The sequence below is a fragment of the Drosophila santomea genome, chromosome 2R (assembly GCF_016746245.2).
Source record: "Drosophila santomea strain STO CAGO 1482 chromosome 2R, Prin_Dsan_1.1, whole genome shotgun sequence".
NCBI lineage: Eukaryota > Metazoa > Arthropoda > Insecta > Diptera > Drosophilidae > Drosophila > Drosophila santomea.
This window is the reverse complement of record NC_053017.2, coordinates 14,694,872-14,716,018: the sequence shown is the minus strand read 5'-3', so window position 1 is coordinate 14,716,018 and position 21,147 is coordinate 14,694,872. Positions and strand designations below refer to the sequence as shown.

At 44.0% G+C, this 21,147-nt stretch overlaps 4 protein-coding genes across 5 annotated transcripts; 3 read left to right on the top strand and 1 right to left on the bottom strand.

The window, feature by feature from the left end:
• Nucleotides 1-4,547: 4,547 nt before the first annotated feature.
• Nucleotides 4,548-4,841, top strand: LOC120445996. Its single transcript, XM_039626729.1, has one exon. It carries the CDS (start codon nt 4,548-4,550, stop codon nt 4,785-4,787), a length of 240 nt encoding a protein of 79 aa, XP_039482663.1. The 3' UTR covers nt 4,788-4,841.
• Nucleotides 4,842-8,582: 3,741 nt separating this feature from the next.
• Nucleotides 8,583-16,633, bottom strand: LOC120444614 (maternal effect protein staufen). Of its 2 annotated transcripts, none has more exons than XM_039624397.2 (6): nt 16,389-16,633; nt 15,539-15,772; nt 11,442-13,591; nt 11,180-11,377; nt 10,717-11,114; nt 8,583-10,650 (listed from the first exon to the last, which is right to left on the bottom strand). In XM_039624397.2, the coding sequence occupies exons 2-6, from the start codon at nt 15,721-15,723 to the stop codon at nt 10,468-10,470; spliced, it is 3,114 nt and encodes a 1,037-aa protein (XP_039480331.1). In that variant the 5' UTR covers nt 15,724-15,772; nt 16,389-16,633; the 3' UTR covers nt 8,583-10,467. The 2 variants fall into 2 exon arrangements, with proteins under 2 accessions (XP_039480331.1, XP_039480330.1); XM_039624396.2 differs by having other exon boundaries at nt 10,717-11,117; nt 16,389-16,632.
• Nucleotides 16,634-16,999: 366 nt separating this feature from the next.
• LOC120446294 (serine protease inhibitor 42Dd) lies at nt 17,000-19,052 on the top strand. The gene is made up of 2 exons (XM_039627188.2): nt 17,000-18,145; nt 18,712-19,052. The coding sequence occupies exons 1-2, from the start codon at nt 17,288-17,290 to the stop codon at nt 18,976-18,978; spliced, it is 1,125 nt and encodes a 374-aa protein (XP_039483122.1). The 5' UTR covers nt 17,000-17,287; the 3' UTR covers nt 18,979-19,052.
• Nucleotides 19,053-19,378: 326 nt separating this feature from the next.
• On the top strand, nt 19,379-21,130 carry LOC120446590. The gene is made up of 3 exons (XM_039627611.2): nt 19,379-19,690; nt 19,892-20,017; nt 20,097-21,130. The coding sequence occupies exons 1-3, from the start codon at nt 19,597-19,599 to the stop codon at nt 20,921-20,923; spliced, it is 1,047 nt and encodes a 348-aa protein (XP_039483545.1). The 5' UTR covers nt 19,379-19,596; the 3' UTR covers nt 20,924-21,130.
• The last annotated feature ends 17 nt before the right edge of the window (nt 21,131-21,147 follow it).

Genomic DNA, 21,147 nt, shown 5'->3' with positions numbered 1-21,147 from the left:
CAGCCCTCACGTAACCGAATCGAGCGGATGCTGAATGATTTGTGTAGCCCAAACAAATGCCAAAAACACAAACAAAATTTACAGATAAACGATGACTTTTTTGCAAAAGTGTACGAATATATTTGCGTGGGGCATGTCGACAGATCGGACCATTTACGGCAAAGTGTGTCCATCAAATGGCAATTAAATTCGATTGGGCTTATCTTTTGCATTCCCAATAAAAGGAGGCAGCAGGTGACCCTGAAATTCAAGCTTGATCTAAATGTTAAGCCTCTTCAGCATTAAAGATCGATATCGGATCAATATGAAGTGTTTAAAACTTCGTTTCTTGCCATAACAACCATTAATCACTTCGCATTGTTTAAGTGATGGGCAACGATTATAAATCATAGTGAAGCCTTATTAGAACGTGGCTAATTCCGAATTAAGCAAAGCAAATCGAAACTAAACGCAAACAGAAATCAAGTATTCGCATCGCTTCCAGTTAAACACTCGAGCAATCAATTCTCGATGGCTTTTGGATCGGCTGCTGAGGTCATTTGGAGCTATTATGTTTTCCGAATGATATGTGCTGACAGCGGAGTTGGGTCCAGCTAAAGAAACAGATACATTTCATATTTCATGCAAATTAAAACGAAAGACTTAAGCAACGAACTCTCCACACGGTTCATCTTCACTTGTGTTCACCCTGAATGATTACCTCTAATTGTTCGCATTGATTGTTGTGTAAGGAAGCAAAGCGTAATGAAAACACTTCGCAAGCTGTTCAATGAAAATATTCAGTGGCAATTGTTGGCAAAGATTTGATTTGGTTAGTGCAGCTTGAAGGCATTCAAAGCTGGCAAAAATGACAACGAATAGTGGCTGCTAAAAAATTTGTTCACAATTAAACGAAGCCTATTGTTTGGCGTAAAAAACTGTGATTGTCTAATTGCAATGATAACTCTATCGTTTATATAAGATTTGCTGATGATGTAACAATTGAAAGACCATAATTACAAGCATAGTATAATTGCATTGGTCCGTTGACATTCCCCGGCAGTCAATAACCTTCCCGCAAGTCAACAAACTGTAAGCTGGCCAGTTCTATAATGACTATCTAAGCGACATCTAATTGAATTTTAATGATCCATCTTCAGCCAGAAGCTGTTCGACCATCCAATTCATACACACTCAATATGCAAATGTCGTAGGGGGAAAATGGAAAATGACCTCTTCATAAGATGTACTCATCTTGGAATGGCCAAGATGACCAGTCGCGTTACAGAAACCATTTACAATTCGACACTTTCAGGGTCATTATCAAGAGCAAAGCACAAGATTCGAAAACAACCGACAACGAGGAAGCATTCGGCATAGAAAATGTTTTACTTCTCATTGTTTTCAATGATCCATCAAAACATTAAAATGCCAGACAAACGATGATTAAGACGAGAGCCTCAAACAAGAAGCCAAGAACAGGGAAGGAAAATTTCAGATAACAGTCTTTGCATTGAAAATGAAACAAAACAAAAGAGAATGGATAGACCCATCAAATGTTGGTGGTTCAACCAAAATACATATACATACATACATATATATAGTATTAGTTGCTGTAATTTAAATGACTCGATCATTACTTTTTATGAACTCTGACTGAGCCTGGTGCAAATTAATTGACAGCACGTTTTCGAGCCGGACCGCAGTGAACCATAAATCTTAAACAGATATCACCAGAACGGGTTACCCCATTCGGATATTTAATTATAGCAAATCTTTAAGTTTGGCTCCATGGCGCCGACAAGCCCATCAGCGTTGGGTGTCATCCAGCGGAATTGATTGCTGTCCCAGGAGTGAATACCCATATGTATTTATAGCTGGATCTCTATCTCGGCTCGGGTCTGTTCCGCCTGCCATGTCAAACCCCATTTGGTTGCTCCTTCTCACGATCTCGCCCCAGAGATGTGAAGAACCCGCATCTTCGGAATTTGCTCATTTATGGACAGATGACGTAAATCTGGTGCGTAACCCACCGCATTGAGAGTGGGCCACTTCTGGATGTCTCGTCGATCTCGGTTGCCCAATGATTTGCCGTTTCTATATCCGTTTAGCTATTTCGTTTCAAGAGGTCGAGAAGTTTGCTATGTAAACATATCATTTACGGATTAGGCATCATTACTTTCGCATAAGTGATGAAAAATGAGCTCCTTAGCTGGTAATGTAAGTCTAAAAGTTCTGGCATTCTATTCAAAAATATGGGTCATAGCTAAGCTGCTGAAAATTTATTTTAAGATATGTGTAAAAATTCTTTGGTGATCCTAAAAATTCTAATAAAAGGCAAAAATATTATTCTATTATCAAGTTTTTTTTAACTTATTCTCACATAAATTAGCTTTTTGAAATACTATCGCCATTCCTGACCACGTTTTTAATCTTTCGAATACACTCTAATTTATCAGAACATCTGTATATATACTATATATATCATAAATGAGCTTACTGCATTTGAAGCTTTTTCAACTTGGTGGGCGTTTGACATTTGTCATGCTTAGCTTTTTAATGAGTATATATTAATTGTTCGCATTTGGTATGCGATTATTTGTATTTGTTGTCCATGCAGTCACATTTTTACCTTTTGAAGCTCCGACTAAACGAATAGAGAGGACCGAATATTAATTTGATTTCGGTTTCGGCTCTCTTTTTATTTTTATTTGGTTAGCACTGAAATACTTTAGGTAAACAACTTCACAGGCACTGGAGCGAAACTAATGCATTATCCTGCCAGTCGTTTGGGATTATCCTTGTTCACTCAATTAATACCGGCTGCGGAGCGAAAAAACCAGGCAAACTGAACCGATCGAGCCGCGAACTTGAACTGAACTCGACCATCCAAAGGTAATCGAAATATTTTGGCCGAAAAGAGTTTGGCCAGCAGCAGCAGCAGCAAAAGCAGCAGCATCCCAATTCAACGGCGTCAACCAGACATTCAGACCCCGAAGTATGCGTCAAAGCAGAAGATACCAGCCCAACCGAAACCGAAACCAAAAACCAAAACCAAAACACCAACAATAGCCCAATCGATTGCGTATGATCATGATGATGATGATGATGGTGATGTTGCTGCTGGGAAACCGGTGACAACCTGCTGCTGCCGAAAATGTTGCTGCTGCCAGCCTACATAACAGTATCAGTTGGGACCCATAAAAGTTTTAAAAAAAGTCACAAAAGAAAGGGGCCAGCCACAAGTTGTCAACTAGCTTCCTTGAGGGCGTGTTTGCATGGGACATAAAACAACAGTGGAGACTCTGAATGAGTACACTTGAATTTAGCAAAAAGGTGTGTAAGTGTTTTCTTACTAGGTCAAAAGCGTAACTTATGCTTAAAGGGGGGTGACCTTGAAAATTTATTTTAAAATGTAAAAAATGCACTAATAAGGAACGTGAATAATTAATGATGTCGCTGCTCTACTTCTTAAATGTTTTCTTTTAATTAAAATCCAAGTTTAAGTAAAGTAAAATAATTAAAATATGAATGCTTGTTTTCTGGCATAAAAATAATAATGAACAAACTACATTCCAGGGTTCTTCTTTCGATATTCTACTGTACTCAGCCAAAACGCTTTCGTTTTCATTTCGATTCGGTTTTCACACGGACTGAAAATTCGGGTTATAGCCAGATTCCTACCAAGTGCCGCATAATTTATCGAGTAAGTTTGTGAAGCGGCTAAGGCCAATGGATAGATGAGGGGTTGGGGTATAGGGGTACTTTTAGAAGCAATAGGATGTTGGAGCCCAGCCGAAGAGGCCTGACTTCCGCATATGAACCTAAGACCGCGTTTGAGTATCGTGTGACCCAAATCTAAAATTTTAATTAAACAAAAGCTCGATCAATTAACATTAAGCGCTGCTAAGCAGCTGCACTTGAGGCGCGTTTTTGGCTCTCGGGCTCTTTTGGCCAAATGATTGATGGATTGCGATGGCGATGGCGGTGGCGTTGGCGGTGTCATGTGAGCGTCGATCTGAGTATCTAAGTATCTGAGTATCTGAAGATCCACGCGTATCGAACGCCTTGGCGGGCATTCTACAAATTTTAGTTCGAGCGCCATCCAGTAAGCGGACAAGCTGAAAAATTGTTTGCCACAACATCTGCCCCTGATCCGCTTAAATGTTTTTTTTCCCCCCATGTTTTTATTTTCGCCGATAAACGTGTCGAACAAGTGGCCAAATATTTGCCACTGCACTGAGAAACATATGTACCCAACCGAAATGTAAATTATATTATACACAAGTATTTTGCTTCTTGAAAGGCGATGATGTTTGACACATAAGTACTTATTATTTTCGTTAATTAAATACCTTATGTTTCACACAATCCTTTTGATTTAGTAGCACTTTTCTTTTAGTGTACTACTATGCTAAAAGTGCGATTCGAGGGCTTAAACTTACAGGCCAGCAACTGTGGCAACACTGAGAAGTGGGTCAGCAACTTTCAGTGCCACACATGATCGTGTGCATCCCTATAAAAGTGCACTGGTGATGCAACTGCAGCCGAGTTAAACGCCAGTTGAAATGCATTCCAGAGCTGCAGTCGCCTTCATTTTGGCAGCACTGATCGCTGCAGTAATCCTGCCCAGCCCAGCTGCAGCCATTCCCATGGAAGATGACACCGTGGACAGACCAAACACCGATTATCCAGCCTTGTTCAGAGCCTTCTTGGACCTGGGACACGCCCTCTTCGGCACCTGGACGCCCGAAGGAGCGATAGAGGAGTTTATTCGAAAGCGGGAGGCTGAAGGGCTTAGCCAGTAGGGTATTCCACCATTCCCACTGCTCCTCACACTTCCGGCAGATGTGTTGCATAAGTTTCGCATACATATATACTAATTCAGCCAAAAAAAAGGGGGTTTCAGCAGTGGTGGCGGTACAACTTTACATTTTAATTATGCACGCTTCAGTTTTTGCTAGATGAGCCATCATTACCACTCTGTTTGGCATTTGCTATTAGATATACGGGGTTTTTTCCTAGTGTAATACCCTGCCAAAGAAGTACTTTACAGGCCACTTGTTATTACAGCTTATTCGAATTACAAATAAATTCCAGATAACCAAAACTTCATCACTCTTATGTTTTTAAACTTTGCAAATACTGTTAGTATTAATAACTTAGTTATAACTTAGTTTTGAAAGTGCTTAAGTCTCCAGACAAGGATTATAAATTGTTTAATCAAAATTTAACTTCAAACAACATGTCAAATCGATCGATGTTTCAATCGAAACCCCTTCACACCTCTCCCATTTGTATCTTTTCTAAGCCTTTTGGCTGTGTGTTATCTCTGAACATGGCACTTTATATGTTTTCTTTCATTGGCAAATTAGTTATTTTTTGACAAATCCGCTGAAACAAAGACAACAAGTAAATAAATGGCCAAATGGAGGCGAATAAAAGCAAACACGGGCTGCCTGCCGTTCGCCATTGTCGGACATCGATCAATTTGACTAATCATATTTATTTATATTTCTACCGACGCACAGTTCCCAAAATTTCAGACGTATTTATGCAAACTACCACCTACTTACTTACCAACGAAAAAACGCTGATCATTATGCAGTGGCCAATGGCCATTGCCATAGAACCCAAGCAAGCACTTGGCAGTCAGTGGCGGCAATTGATGGAAACGGCTGATCGGATGATGAACGGCCTGCTGATTTGAATGGGTACAATCAAAATAATCGTTTGGCAAATTCTTTCAATTATTCCGCATAATAAATGAAGCAAACCGATTTGTCTGTGGCTCGCTTCCAAGTGTTTCCATTGTGCTGACCGGCGAGTGTTTTCTTTCCATAAATTAAGTAACACAATTGCTGCCCCATCGCCCCATCGCCTCATTCATCATTCATCTTGCTCCACTAAAGGCCGTTGCCATATTGTAGATTCGACTATGTAGTGTTCTGATAATCCACCTGCGGCGAATGCGGGCTCAAAATCTTTACTTCCTGCACGTGTCAAATAAATTATTGAGTCTGCACATCATCATTTGGCCCGGCTTTAATTGCAGGTTATCGCCGCTGTCGAGGAAAGATTTGCCTTTGAAACTATTATTAAAACTGAATTTGCCAACTCAGTGGCCAAGAACGCGATACACTTTGTTATGGCGGGGGGAAAACACAAAACAAGTGCCTTTATTTTTTCAGTGCTTTGATCACGTGCCAAACTCTTCAATAAATCGACATTTAATAGGATATCTTTATTATTGGAAAAAGGGTATAGCCGCGCTATACCTGTAATTATTGTCTATTAAGTTGAAATTAATGTTTTCATTTTACAAAAAAGCTGAATAAATGATCGATTGTATACAAATTGGTTTTGAAACTCGTTCTTAGGCTCTTACTTGCCTTTTGCTTTATTTTTAAACCAAATATACCAAATATATACAAGCGAAGCCGTATGGATATATGATTTCCAATCCGACGCTAATCAAATGCAAATCCGAATGCATTAAATCCGCAAAGGAGGGCCTCAATCAAAACCAATCCATCGATGTATTCATCGAGGCTTAATTCGATTACCAGCCGGCCGGGTTGGGGAACATTCAAACACAAATTTTCTTATAGCAATCGGTGACCACCGAGTGATTGGCGATTTGGGGATTTGGGGATTCGGTGATTGGGGAGCAGTGAAACAGTGAAACAGTGGACAACAGTGTATGGGTAATCATCATTAGTTGGCTTCAATCATTTGTTTTCCGCTCAAAACAGTAAGCTTAGCATGCAAATCAGCCAAGTGGAGGAGCCATTCCCACAGAAACCAGGCGGAGGCGAAGACTGATGGGCGTCGCTTCTAAACGCATGTCAAACACGACGGCATTACACAAAATCTTTTCAAAATTATTCAAATAAATCAAAATTAACTCACGCACACGCACACTTATGAGTTAATCGAACGCTGTGAACCAGCCAAGTTTCACTTTCGTTTGGGTAAAAAAGTTCCCGAATATCACTTTCAATTTATATAAATGCATTAGGTTATGGTCTTGAGCTTTAAACTTTGAAAGTGATGTAAGCAAATATCTGATTGGTTTAGTAGGCATTTCTAAATCAAATTACTTGCATTGATTTGGTTAATTGCCCGAGCCAAAAAACTGTGTGAATCTCTATTTCCGTAGCCCCGAGAAAAAATTCCAACGATTTTCGGGGTCCCCGGCCCAAAAGCCAAAATCAAAATAATCAAACGCCCATTACATCACATCAACATACCATATATATGCAGATGGACCCAAAGATGCCGGCAAACGGCGTCTGACAAACACATGTTAATTTGGACCCATCTCGGAGGTACGGGTACGGGATACCGGGTACCAGGTATCTTGTATCTTGTTTCTACTTCAACGTCCCCATTTCTTTCAGCCGCTCGCTCATATTATTGATTTCTTTTGGCAAACCAAATTTCATAATCACACGCCGCTGCTCCGCAGCTCTGCCGGATTATTATCAGCGCCATAAATTAATCAGAGGCGCAAGGGGCAGAAAATTACATGTGATATGATATGGTGGCTCCCAGTTCCAGGGATCCCACAGACCCAGAGCCCCAGAGAAATGCATATGCAAATGGAGGGATAGAGTGGCGGGCGCGGAATCGCTTTGATTTTGCCGGAAAGCAGGGGAATCGCCGGACTTGGCTGATGTGCAAGCAAGGCATTAATTTAATTTTATATATTTATTATGCATTTGCCGGCCACACGATTGCTTTTTATCATGTTTTTTTTTGTAGTTTGCTTTTTGTTTTAATCGCACGATTGCCACAAAAACTAGCCAAATGCCAGCGGAGAAAGTGGAGGAGCTGCATCATGGCACAGCCCATCGTTCATTTGAGCAGATTGGGCTTTATATGATAGCTTAATTTAAAACTTATCAACTATACAAAGCCGAGAGAAGGATATTCTGAACAAAAATGCAAATTGTGCATATTTAAGTGTTGAAGATTCATCTAAGAATCTACACACGACTTTAAACCATGAAACCTTTATTGTTCTAAGGCCTCAAATGGAAAAGCAGTCTTCAAAACTACTATAAACTTTTGAAAAATAAATGGCAATTAGTCTGCGCCATTTGGCATAAACATTTGTCATCGATTAGTCAGCTAGAGCTGTCGGCACATCATAATCTGATTCGGGCATTTAAGCCGTTTACAGTTTGTGAATTCGTATTGCGAAAGGGTTATTTTGTTTTTTGTTTTTTTCGCCACATTAACAAACGTTTATGTATTTATAAGTTTGTGGCCGCCTCTCAACCTTTTGCATTTTGATTGTGAATTTGAAAAATATAATTTTCCCTAATTTTTATGATATTTTATGTAACGCAGCAGCTAGCAGCTATTGGGGTTTTCTGCCACTATTACATATTATACCACCACCTGTCACAAATATTTTCAGCGTAGGGCAGGGCAGGAAAGGCGGGACTATAAATTAATTTATGGCCGAATAAATCATAGTTTTTAATGGCGATGGGTTGTCGATTGGGGATTTCGGCTTTTGGTGTTGCTTTCTCATTTCATATACATGGGTATCTGGTGTAAGAATTAGTTGCCCAAATCAATCAAACACTCACTTCCAACTTTATTTCACTTTTTATTCGTAGAATTACATTTTACATATTTTCATTGGGGGAAGGGGGGAGTTTTTGAGTTTTAATGACATAACATGATTATGTGTCACATTACAGATAGACAAAACTTAGTGAGTGTGTGTGGGGGTAGGCTTAAGACTAATAAATGTGTTCTCTCATCTTGACTCGTATGCCTTTATTTGGTGTTAATGAACAGATATTCACGCATTGTTGCTACTGCGAATACATCTCACATTAAGATTAATAATTTCAATCAATTTTGTGAAGATTTTGCAAAGCAGACACCGCTACACCTTCCACAATTAAACTTTTTTGTTGACTACGATTATGATTATCGTATCGTATCGCTGGGTCTGCAAAATCTTCTAACAAAATGAACAACTTGTGTGGCGCAAACAATGTGCACGATATATATGTGAGTCTAGTAATTATGGGAGTTACGCATAACTGCCCTCTATCTATACATTTAATACTGGGATTGACTTCATTTCAACGGTTACAGTTCGCTGGGGCTTAAGCTTAGTTTAGGATCGCAAATCGCGAAGCAATCATGCACATTGTGGCCAACGTGATGGCTTGGACAAAATACATTTTACATAACGCAACTTAACGCTTAATCAACTGGTGCTGTTTAGGGTAAAAGTAATTAAAACTATTGCTCTCGAAATTTGCAAATGGTGTGTGTGTGTGTGTGTGAGTAATGGGGATACGATAACATAACTAACATAATTCGGATTCAAAAACAAGCAAGAAATGTGGGGACAAAGGGACAAAACATGACAGATTAAACAACACGATTCATTATTCATAAGGATGTTCAGCTTTTAGCTGGTACACTGGCCAAAAGCTGAACATTTACAAAAATGGCTTATTAAACATTCATAAATATAATTATAACGATTATGTAAATTGTATTTTATGTTGTATGTTCGATGTGAACTCCTTTTGTTCCACCCACTTCCTATCAATCTCCAAAATTCAGCAAACATTGCGAGCTCCGCATCCTCTGACAAATATTTGCTGAAAGTTTGGCAAATCGACCGGTCATGGGGTATACGACTTTCCGACAAATCGCCGATGCTTATGCTTAACACTTAAAAATAGTATACGTATAATAGATTCATTATTCGACGAGTTTCATCAAGCATATGACCACAAACGGTTAATGGTTGTCGTGCTTTGAAAAATAAATCAAAAATTTGTTCATTTTCTCCTTAGACAGCCTGCCTGGTTTATTCGCAAATGCGGATATCCTTCAATTTTGTCCTGCACCGACGAGGTGCTCAAAAATTTTGTATTTATTTTTGAAAGCGATTGCCGCATGCAGCTAAGAGGTATCAATAGTCCTTTGTTCATCAATTCAATTCAAGTGGTTATTGAGCTTTAATCTTAAGTTTAGGTACTGCAAATATTTGCATCTGTTCATTCTGTTCATGCTTTTGTTGGGTTTTCATTAAGTCTAGTTATTGTTCGATTCTCGATTTGGATTAACAACGTTGCGGCTCTGTTAAGTGTTCGCCTCTGTTCAGTTTCGGTTACTATTAGTTCGATTCGTTAATCAATTCTCAACAAATAAATAAAATAATAACACCAGTTTGCACAACTTGCACATAAATAAATAAATAGGTATTAACTAATAATTTGCTATTTCAAAACTGTTTCTTGCATTGCTTCTCTTACATTTCTCTTTTTTCTTCTTTTTTTTTTGAATTTGCACACAGCTTGGTTTTTGGATTTTGTTTAAGGTTTGCTTTGTGGACGGGTATTTCAATTGTTTTTTCTTTGCTTTGCTTTTATCATGCTTATGTGCAACAACAAAAATTGCAGTTAATAAGGGTTTAATAAGGGAATTTTCAGCGGCTTTTGCTTATTTCATGGCATTGTTGAGCCCCAGCTTGCTGAGGATTTTCAAGGCATTGCTTGCAGCATCGTTCTGCGACTCCTCCGAGCTCTTGCCAACACCATGGCATATTTGTGGCGGATGAGTGGACAATGTCACGATGGTTAGGAACTCGTTGTGATTGCCCTTGGGATAGTCCGAGAAGTTGACCTGAATTGTGAAAAATCATACAGAATGGTTACATTCAAGTTGGGTTTGGGTTTTTTGTAAGCATACCTCAAAGTCCAGCAGCTTACTGAGATACAAGAGTTGCTCCTTCATGTGCACTCCAGCACTTTGTGTGTTGCTCGTACTGTTACTGCTACTATCCGTGTTGCTGCTGCTGTTTCCGGTGTTGTTTTTACTCTCGGCATGGTTGGCGCTTTCCGTGTTGCCCCCAACATTGCTGCTGTTGCTACTCACACCGCTCGTATTGCTGCCGGTTGAGGTATTAAGTGCACTCTCGCTAGCCGCCTCTGTGGCTTGCGAATCGCCGCTGCTGCTGTTGCTGGTGTCGCCAGAGTTGGCACTGTTGTTGCTGTTCTCCTCAGCTGCAACTGTCACCTCCTTATTGGCATCCTCCTCTTTGGATTCCACGTTGGCTTTGACAATTACAACTTGATCCCTCTTCTTTGCTGCTATAATGGTAGTAACATATTAATAAATATACTTTTTTATATTTAAAGTGGTTCTAGCTCACGTTTCTTGTTCTGGCGCAGTATTAAAATGCCTGGCATGGGACCCACTGGCGTGGATACCATGGGCACTTCACCTTCCGCAGTTGCCTCCACTGCTGGCGCTGTGACGGCGGACATTGTTGCCGAAGTGCTGCATTCCTCCGATGACTGTGTTTCGTTAGTTGGGGTGGTTTGAACAGCTTCCAGAAGTTCAAATAGAGCTAGAATAAGCAATTAAGTTAATTAAAGCTTCTTTTAGTTTGTTGTTAAGCATCATTAATTTACCCTGCGCAGCATTTCGCTTTGCCAACTTCTTGCTGTTGCCTGTTCCACGGGCTGTGCTGCCGCTGGCGGAGACCTCCATCACGAACTCCCGTCGTCGAGCGGTTTCATTGCCGTTTTTGGCTATCAGTTCGAATATAGGTTCCTTCTCCTTGCGCGTTTGCTGCAGTTGAATTAACTTTGTGATGGGGTTATCCGCATCGTCCAGGTCTATCAGCTTGTCCTTCGGCGGATTTAGGCGTTTACGCCGCTCCGGCTTACCCGTTTGCGTAGGACCATCGGTGCCCGAGACAACCGAACCTTCTCGGGCCGCTGCCCCACTCTTGCCGGGCGTCTTCACCTTAATCCGCTTTAATGGCGTCTGTTTGGTGGGCGTAAGGGGCGGCAGTTTTTGCAACTCGATGAGCATCTTTTCCGCTGCACGTTTCTTGGACACTTTCTTGCCATTTCCTTCTCCCTCGGTGACAATAGATCCGACAATGCATGCCGTAATAAAGTTCTTCATATGCGCCGGTCCCTCCTCTCGCAACACCTTAAAGTGAACGGTCATGTTACGTTTAATGCCGATTTCGTGAACCTGCGAGATGGGCGACTTCTTGTCGCCCTCGTCCATCGAATCCTCGAGTGCCTCCTCAGAGGCGGATATGGCCTGAGTCTTGAGAACCTGCAGCGCTCGCGCCGCAGCGTCATGTTTCGCTTGTTGCAGTGTGCGTCCGATGCCCACAAACTTCTGCTTGCCCACAAAGAGGGTGATTTTGCTGGGTGGCGTAGGCACAGATGGAAATGGACCATTCGGTCCATGATGTACATGAGCGCCGAGTGGCGGTGGCAGCGCAAAACGCGATGGAAACTTCGGGGGAAACGGTCGCTGGCCAGGTCCATGAAAGAAATGCGGATGCATCGGCGGCGATGGGATTGGCACGAATCCATTGCCAAGTCTCTGGCGCAGGGCGTACGCAGGTGGTGGAGGTTGTTGCGGCATTCCTGGACCTGGCGCTGTTAGCAAATGACCGCCGCCAAACTCCGGCGGCACTATCGAATCCGTGGGAGGAATCTGGGTGGGATCCAGCAGGTAGAAGGTGCGCTGTCCCAACTTCATGGCCAGAGCATTTAACTCCACCGTCGGTGTAATGTGGGTGCGCATGGGGCCGCCTTCTTCGCTGCGTCGTATCTTCGGCGGCGGATGCTTGTACATGGTTTCCTCGATAGCCTTACTAGCAGCTAAATGTTGCGCTTTCTTGATCTTGAAACCATCCGCCGAGTACTCCTCATCGCCCAGCATCAGTGTCACCGTAAAGGTCTTGCAGTGGGCAGGTCCTCGTTCTCCAGTCAGCCGATATTGATGCGTGATCTTGTTGTACCTGGCCAGCTCATTGACCAGGCACATTGGAGTCTTGTCCTTGCCACCGCGTCCTGTGCTGCTCGTGTCCTCGTTGGACAGTGTTCCCGCAGCATCGATGTGCTCCGTGCTGGCATGGTCGTCCACTGAAGCTGGCTCCTGTCTAGACTCCGGTTCCTGAGGAGCTTCCTCCTGGCTCACAGACTCGCTAGCTTTCACTGTGCTGATGGTGGAGTTGTTTATGTTGGCATTGGTGGTGGTCACTGACGGCTCCGGCACCGGGGTAACTTCTTGCACCACCGGTGGAACCACCACCTTCTGATTCCTATAGGTATTCTGCAGAATGGCCTTAGGGGCATAGTTGCTGCTGCTGTTGTTGTTGCCGCTGTTGGTGTTGGCATTGCTGCCATAGTGATTATATTTCGCCGGCTTCGCCTGGCTCATGTAATAGTGGGGCGGTGGAGCGGCATAGCTGCCCAGATGGGCGGCCATGTGGTGCGGCGGATGCGGAGGAAGCTGATTGTAGGCGAGAGCAGCCGGATTGCCCGCTAGTGGATTGAAGGCCTGTGGCGGCGGACCAGGCGGCTGATTGCCAAGAAGGCCGTTGCTGTTACTCAAGTGCTGGTGCTGTTGGCGGATCTTCTGCATCTGGTTGCTGTTGCTGGTGATGTTGCTACTGCTGTTGCTGTTGATGTTGCCGTGGTGATAGGCAGCCCCAGCCGCAGCGACGGCGGCGGCTTGGTTCGACGACGTCTGCTGCTGCTGCTGTTGTTGCTGCTGCTGCTGCTGAGCGTGGAGAAGGTGATGATTCAGACTGCAAAACGGAGGATAGAGCAAGCAAATTGGTTAATCGATGGCCACAAGTAAGAGCTCCTGGGGCGGATGCGCTGGCTTCTGCGGTTATATCAGCAAACAATGCGCGCCAAGAGGATTATGGAGGCCATCGAGACAAAAGTGTACATCGACCGGCGTACGAGGAAAACAAAAACACCAATGAGCGAGGTCCTAGAAGCTTCTTACCCCACCACCCCTCTCTTTCTCTATCTCTCTCTCTCTCTATCTATGTCGCATGTTGTTGTTCTTGCGGAATCGCAGACAACAGCGGCCACGCTGAACAATGGACCAAAATCCTAACAAAGCACAAAAGCCGCATTCTCTTACGCATCGTGTCATTTTTCGCCAACTGTCAGTTTCAATTGAGACGCACCTACTGCGACACCCTGCTCCTTCTCCTTCTCCAGCTTCTGCTCCTGCAACCGCTCCCTACCTTTCCCGATGATCGAGGGTAGGAGAGCACTCCAGCGCCTTTACCTACCGCCTCGTACATTTCACAAGCCGAAGAAATATTTTTGGCAATTTATAATCGCTAAATCAGTACGGAAACGAGCCTTCAAATTAACATTGATATGGGCAATTTGTGATTAGGATCAGTTGATATGCGATAAAAATGTCCTGCGTAAGGGAAAGGTAATTAATTGGGGACTCTTTTCTGCAAACAAGTCTTAGCACTTTGATAACTATTTAACTCATGCCATTTTTCAGTCTCGTTTTTATTTGAGTAGTTTCTTTTGTGTTCTTAAAGCATTAAAACCTAACCATATATTGAGAATCAGCTAGGACGGTTTTGTGCCATTATTTGTAGCTCGTTAGTGTTTTACCTTTCACCGGCAAGTTTAGTAGTTAAGAGGATTTTAATTCATTTGCCAAATCGCATCTCTTGTCAAGCACTTTTTTATTTAGCAAGCTTTCTAGATCCCGATTCAGTTTCTATAACTTCAATCCGCTTGCATATTTCACCACTCACTTCGCACCGATGAAAGTCTATCATGATCGTATAAAGATCGTACGCAAAAGTACGTTAGACGAACTCTGCCGTCTCCAACCGGCGGTAATAAATTCATGTGCGACCCGATGCGACCGGCAGGCAAAACGCAACTGAATGCGGAACTGGATGAGCAGTTTACTGAGAGTTTGGCAAAACATATGATCGCAGACAATACGAGGAGCCTGAACTCCTGGATGCCGAGCCGAAGGATCCTCGCGAACGTCAAGGATAATTGCAGCGCAGTCGGCAGGGCAAACCCGTTACCATCAAGCGGAAGTCATGCTGAGCGCGAAAGAACAAAGAGCCACTGAAATTATAATTTATGAGTTGAGAAAATGGGATGATGAGTCTCACACCGATTGTCAGTGACAGGAATTAACATAATTGCCGCAACGCATAAAGCTCAGACAAGCTGGCGATCCGAGTCGATGTGGAAGCTCTCTAAGATCCAACCAAGCCAGGGAAATACATTTTCCTCACCTGAGATCCACACACAGGCAACGAGATCCATCGTGAAGTAGCTAGAAATGTCACCTTTTCTCTGGTTCCTTATTGCCTAAACAGTTTTATCTATGATCTTGATCTAGATGTTATCCCCTATTAATAACACACCTATCTAATAGTTGAAATTTAATTTGAATCCTGTACGTAGACACGGGAATTCTTCTAGATTTGGGAAACCTATTTAGCCCTTTCCTTTACACCGAGTTTCAATTGAATAAAGGGGATGATTACCATTTCTATATATTGGAACTCCAACCGTAATTATAAATACTAGACTGTAACTGAACTTCAAATGGTATCACAATGTATTCAACTGGTTACACCAATTCTACCATATCTTTCATATCTTTCTGTGTCACTAATATTTCACGGGGGTATGAAGTTTTATCTAGGTAAGTATCTATTCCTGATAACGCGACATCGATTCCTTACCGTGCGTGCAGATGGTCGCGATGTGGTGGCTGCTGGGGCGGCTGCTGCTGCTGCTGCAGACTGGGGGCCAGGTGCTGCTCCATGCCGGGATGCAGATGCATGTGGGCATGGCTGTGGCTGTGGCTGTGATGGTGCGCAGCTCGGATGTGGGGCGCTGGCCGGGCGGCATGAACGTTGTGCTGCATCTTGTGGAGCTGTAACCTTTAGGACTCCCGTATGAACCAGCGACCGCAGCTGCAAGGAGGGAAGAAACATGGATGAGGCGGGCACAAACAATGTTTTCCCTGGCCGCACAAAAGGCCCTGGAGGTGTTTCTTTGTGCGGCGATTGTGCGTAAACAAGTTGCAACTGCATGCGGGGCATATAAATGCGAAATGCAAATGGACATGGTGCACACGCATATACATATGCATACATATACGTATAAATACTTGTGTATTTATATGTAGATATATAGTAGAAATGCAACTGAAGCGACGACATCGGCCTAAATCAAATTGTGACAGGCGGCGGGTAGAAGGGTTCAAATCGGCTGATTTGGCTGCCAAGCAACCACTCCTTGTTGCACTTTTCTGGTTCTTACGGCCGTCGGGTTGCCTTGTGCCTTCTGTGTTTTGGTGAAATCGGATAAAATGCAGCTGCAGTGCGCAATTCAGGTTTCGTGCATTCCGTGCAAGGGGTTCAAGGACCCAGACCCATACCCCGACCAAGACCCAGACCCAGACCCAGATCCACATCCACATCCACATCCATTGATTCCGTTCCCATCCATTCCATGCCGTAACCCCATACCGATTCGCAGTCGGAATCCGAAACGAGAGTGGCATAACGATCTGCAGTCGCAACTCACCTTCTTGCGCTCCCAAAACGATTTTCGTACGCAATGGTCACGGGAAAATCACAGCAACTGAATGCAAATACTCCGTTCGATCGATGGGCGCATGCACATCCATTCATGCGGGGTGGCCTCGATCGCGTGCGCAACTTAAAAAACACTTTAGAACTACTTTAACACTTAAATTAAATTGATAAACCTATTTTGCACTGTGGCTGCGGATGAAACTCGAAAAATAATGGCTTTTGGGCGAGCGGGAAGCGGGGTGGTTGCGTGCGGCGGTGTTGGAAAGCGCGCGCGCAGAAGCGCCAGGGCTGCACGACAGGCGCTCTGGTATATTATGTCATCGAAAACTATGAGAGGGCATAGATATAAATTTTCAACTTTTATTTTTGTAATAACGAAATGTTTAAAAACAATCTTTAATTACTAATTAAATTGCAAATCAAATAAAAAACAAATATCCGAAGACAAACACATTAATTTTCATAGTTGAGTATATTTCAGTATTTATTGGAAGAAACTTAGTATTATTGGGCGCCAATGCTTGAGGTCACACTCCCAAATATTATTAAAAATAAAAACTTATTTTTAAAACAATTAGCATGAAAAAAACTAAATCACAATGGCTATTTAAAGAATGCCCGATAACTTTATATATATGGGCTAATCCAGGGGAAGCCCCCAAGGCTGCTAGATCAGGAAAATGGTGACGCCATCACTTTGCCGCAATTGTTTTGATAATATTTTGGCTGTGACTCATTCGCCGGCTGGCCGATGGCTGTTTTCACTTTTGTTGTGGCCCCGAACGGCATTTAAGGCATTCCGGTGTAGACAGCAGACCAGAAAGCAAGAGCACACGCAGTTTCGCGATTACGCAGCACACCCACAATTACTCAGTTCGGTTAGTCAATATGTTCGACTTCAATTTGGAATTTGCGCGTGGAGGTGCCCGCTTCACCAGCGAACTTTTCCAGCTTTTGAGCGCTGGTGGCTTCAAGGAGAATGTGGTCTTCTCGCCCTTCTCCATCCAAACGTGCATTGCCCTGGCCTTCGCGGGATCACAGGGCGAAACCGCCGACGAGATCGCCAAGGCACTGCACTTTGTGTCCAACTTTCCGCCGGAGGTGGCCCAGACCTTCCAGTTTGTGCTGGAGAAGTACCGCAATAGCAACCTGCTGCGGGTGGCCAACAAGCTGTACGTGCAGGAGGGCAAGCAGCTGAAGGCTGACTACCAGGCTGCGATCAAGGAGCAGTACCATTCCGAGGCGGAGTCCATTAACTTTGCGCTCAGCGATGCTGCCGCCCAGGCCATCAATGCCTGGGTGAATGCCAAGACGCAGGGCAAGATTACGGAGCTGGTCAGCGCGGACTCATTCTCGGACAACACCCGGCTGGTCCTGCTCAATGCCCTCCACTTCAAGGGCAGCTGGGCGCACAAGTTCAACGAGCAGCGCACAGAAGAGGATATCTTCTGGGTGGGCGAGGAGGAGCAGGTTAAGATCAACTACATGAACCAGAAGGCCAAGTTCAACTATGGCTACTTTGAAGATCTGGGCTGCACTGCCCTGGAGATGCCATACCAGGACTCTGATCTCTCCATGTTCGTGCTGCTGCCGCAGGAGCGGACGGGACTTTACGCCCTTGCCGAGAAGCTGAAGACTGTGAACCTGGTGGATTTGGCCGACAAGTTGACCGTGGAAGAGGTCCATGTCAAGTTCCCCAAGTTCAAGGTGGACTACTCTCTGGAATTGGCTGAGAAGCTGAAGCAGGTAAGGGAAAACAACTTCAATTAGTGTCCATAACACTACTTTTTTTGGGGGGAAAGTGTCGTAGCTTTGCGCCCACCCAATTTATGCCACAATTAAGCTCAAATCGGGGTCAATTTTCGTCAGCTATTTTACATAACACAGCTCCTTGACCGCATTGCGTGTTTGAGGTGAAGTAAGGAGTTATAAATAGCGGTAGCTCAATCAATTTGACCATAAAATCCAGAATTAAATTTTATGGACACGTTGCAGTGCTGCAAACCACCCACAAAAATATTTATTACCCACTTATCTCTAAAATTCCGTCAATTGATGTATGTATTATTTTTAGTAGCTTATCGCCGGTAAGGTAGAAACGTCTTAGATAAGCAAAATGGGCTGTCGTATTGCGGTGGCAGCCTGTGGTTCCTACCCAAGATCATGTATCAGCCACACGATCCTACAAAAATGATGGAGGCAAATGTGACACACCTCGCAAACCTATCTTATCGATCACAAACCCTTATGCGGATATGACCTCATTTGTTATTTACTTGACACTTATTTACTCTTTTTTTACTTACTTTCAGCTTGGCATCACCAAAATGTTTACCGATGGAGCTGAGTTCAACAATCTGCTGGAATCCCCCGAGGGCGTCTTTGTGTCCAATGTGCTGCACAAGGCCACCATCGAGGTCAACGAGGAGGGCACGGAGGCGGCGGCTGCCACCGGAATGATCATGATGACCCGCATGATGACCTTCCCCCTGCAGTTCCAGGCGGACCGGCCCTTCCTCTATGTCATCTGGAACAAGAAGAACATCCTCTTCGCCGGCGCCTTTGTTAAGGCTGCCTAAAAGGCCATTTCTCACCCTTTTTGTATTGTTGTTAAAAAAAAGTATTGTTTAATAAATAAGCGCTTCATGACTAAGTTACGCTTGTTTTCTTATTTCCAATTGGAAATTTTGGAAATAATGTAAACAAACAAATTTTATCCAAACACCTGTTGCAGACAAGAAATTGACCTATTGATGCATCGAAAGTTGCTAAAGCCTGTGCAAATGTTATTGCATAAATAAACAAAAGAAATCCCGAAATCCCAATAGCACAATATTCTATTCATTGTGTGAGTATATATAATACTAGATATTTAAAATGCGCGCCACTCGTGCAGCCTTGCCACCAAGTTCGAGTGTTGTTATCGATTGCCCTGTGGCGCACAATCGAAAGCCAGTCGCAAAATGCACTAAAACTGGCCAAGCGCCAAGACCAGCCGATTTGAGTCTGCGCAGAGCGCGTAAAACCAAAACGAAGAGAACGCAGGAGAGTCGAACGGTAAATCGGTCGCAGCAGAATAAACTTTTAGAATCGCGAGAACCGTCTTAAAAGTGCGTATACAAATTGAAGGAAAGGCGGCCGCCAATGGCAACCTGAGAAGCAAAACAATCAGAAGCAATTGGGAAAATCGAAACGAAATGAGCCGGAGGAGCGTTAACCAGGACACCACTAGCAAGTCGGAGAAGATGCAGCGCTACTACGCGGAGCGCGAGACCACAGGACCCGAGTTCGGTGAGTTTCCCTCGGTTGCTAGAAATTGGTACACAATGGATTCAGAATCTGAGTAACCGGGGCTCGCAGAATCAACCCCCAAAGCCAAAGGATGTGTCTTCTGCGCTTAGGGGTGGCTGTTTCTGCTGCGAAGAAACGTAGAAACCGAATCAGAAAGCGAAACAGATTTTAACGATTTTTCCCACAAATCCTTGCTGACAGACGATCGCCTGATAAAGCTGGTGCGCTCCAATCCAGCCATATACGATGTCAGCCATCCGCACTATCGTCGTAATCCAGTGCGGGTGGACATATGGGATCGGATTGCCAACGAACTGGGCGCCTCCTGTGAGTATTATTCAGTTTATCCACTGCGTAGATTCTGTCCATGAAACCACCCCATTTTTCCTACGCCCAATGTTCACAGCTCGATTCCTGCAGACCAAGTGGAAGAACATACGTTACAACTATCTGCAGGAGGTGAAGGCGATTGAGACGGGACAGGCGAATCCGAATGTGCGCAAACGGCGCTTCACCGAGGATCTGTCCTTTCTGCAGAACACGGCCCAAACCTACAATGTGAAGAAATCCCTGAGCTATGTGACTCAACAGAATGGTGGGGGAAGTGACAACGACAGCAATAGCTTTTTCTATCCCGATCCGGAGCACCTGAAGATCGACGCCTCGGAGGGCTACGACATCATCGAGCTGGACAACAGCGACGATGGCTCCAATAGCGACGACAACGAGATTGTGCCCGAGTTGCAGTTGGTCATGGGGAAGCCCAAAACGGAACTATCCCTGCCCACGACACTGAACGGCACCAGTAGCAGCAATCACAGCCAGGAACAAGACCACGCCAGCTCGCCGGCCTCCTCGCCATTGCTAACGCCCATGGTGGTAATGGGCAATGGCTATGATCAGGAGGTGCATACCCCACAGCAGCAGGCGCAGGAGGAAAAACCGGTCAACAATCACTCGCTGTCCAACGGAGAAGTGACCATTGAACCGATTTACAAGCCTGCGGCCGTCAGACGCACGTTACCCAGCGATTTTCTAACCAATCCCTTCAAGCGTAAGGCCTCCAGAGCGCCGCTTCAGACCCAAGTGACGCCGTCCTTCAACGATCCAATCGAGCTGTACTGCCTCTCGTTGGTGGACACACTTCGCAGTATGCCCAGGTCGGAACGGGAGCGGGTCAAGTTCGAGTTCGCCAGCATTCTGAAGGACGCCAAATACAAGGACGAGTGCTAAGACGTCACCCTTCTATACGTACAATTCTTGATTAGTAACCTTTGTGGTAGACAACGCACTCTAACACTCCCACATTTCATTTATGTATTATTATACTTACGTACATCCCTAGGCTAAGCTCTAGGTTAATTTGTGTTAGGATGAGGCGATATGTGTCTATATCTCTTCAGTTGTATCAACATTGATTCAAATAAAATTATGCACAAAACAAGGTAGCAGAAAAC

What these genes read in the sequence shown, in the direction of transcription:
- LOC120445996 (XM_039626729.1), top strand. Translation starts at nt 4,548, where the DNA reads ATGCATTCCAGAGCTGCAGTCGCCTTCATTTTGGCAGCACTGATCGCT.
- LOC120444614 (XM_039624396.2), bottom strand. Translation starts at nt 15,723, where the DNA reads ATGCAGCACAACGTTCATGCCGCCCGGCCAGCGCCCCACATCCGAGCT. An exon ending in CGCGACCATCTGCACGCACG is followed by an intron (nt 13,592 to 15,538) that starts GTAAGGAATCGA and finishes TCCGTTTTGCAG; the next exon opens with TCTGAATCATCACCTTCTCC. An exon ending in AAAGCGAAATGCTGCGCAGG is followed by an intron (nt 11,378 to 11,441) that starts GTAAATTAATGA and finishes TGCTTATTCTAG; the next exon opens with CTCTATTTGAACTTCTGGAA.
- LOC120446294 (XM_039627188.2), top strand. Translation starts at nt 17,288, where the DNA reads ATGTTCGACTTCAATTTGGAATTTGCGCGTGGAGGTGCCCGCTTCACC. An exon ending in TGGCTGAGAAGCTGAAGCAG is followed by an intron (nt 18,146 to 18,711) that starts GTAAGGGAAAAC and finishes ACTTACTTTCAG; the next exon opens with CTTGGCATCACCAAAATGTT.
- LOC120446590 (XM_039627611.2), top strand. Translation starts at nt 19,597, where the DNA reads ATGAGCCGGAGGAGCGTTAACCAGGACACCACTAGCAAGTCGGAGAAG. An exon ending in GACCACAGGACCCGAGTTCG is followed by an intron (nt 19,691 to 19,891) that starts GTGAGTTTCCCT and finishes CCTTGCTGACAG; the next exon opens with ACGATCGCCTGATAAAGCTG. An exon ending in CAACGAACTGGGCGCCTCCT is followed by an intron (nt 20,018 to 20,096) that starts GTGAGTATTATT and finishes CAATGTTCACAG; the next exon opens with CTCGATTCCTGCAGACCAAG.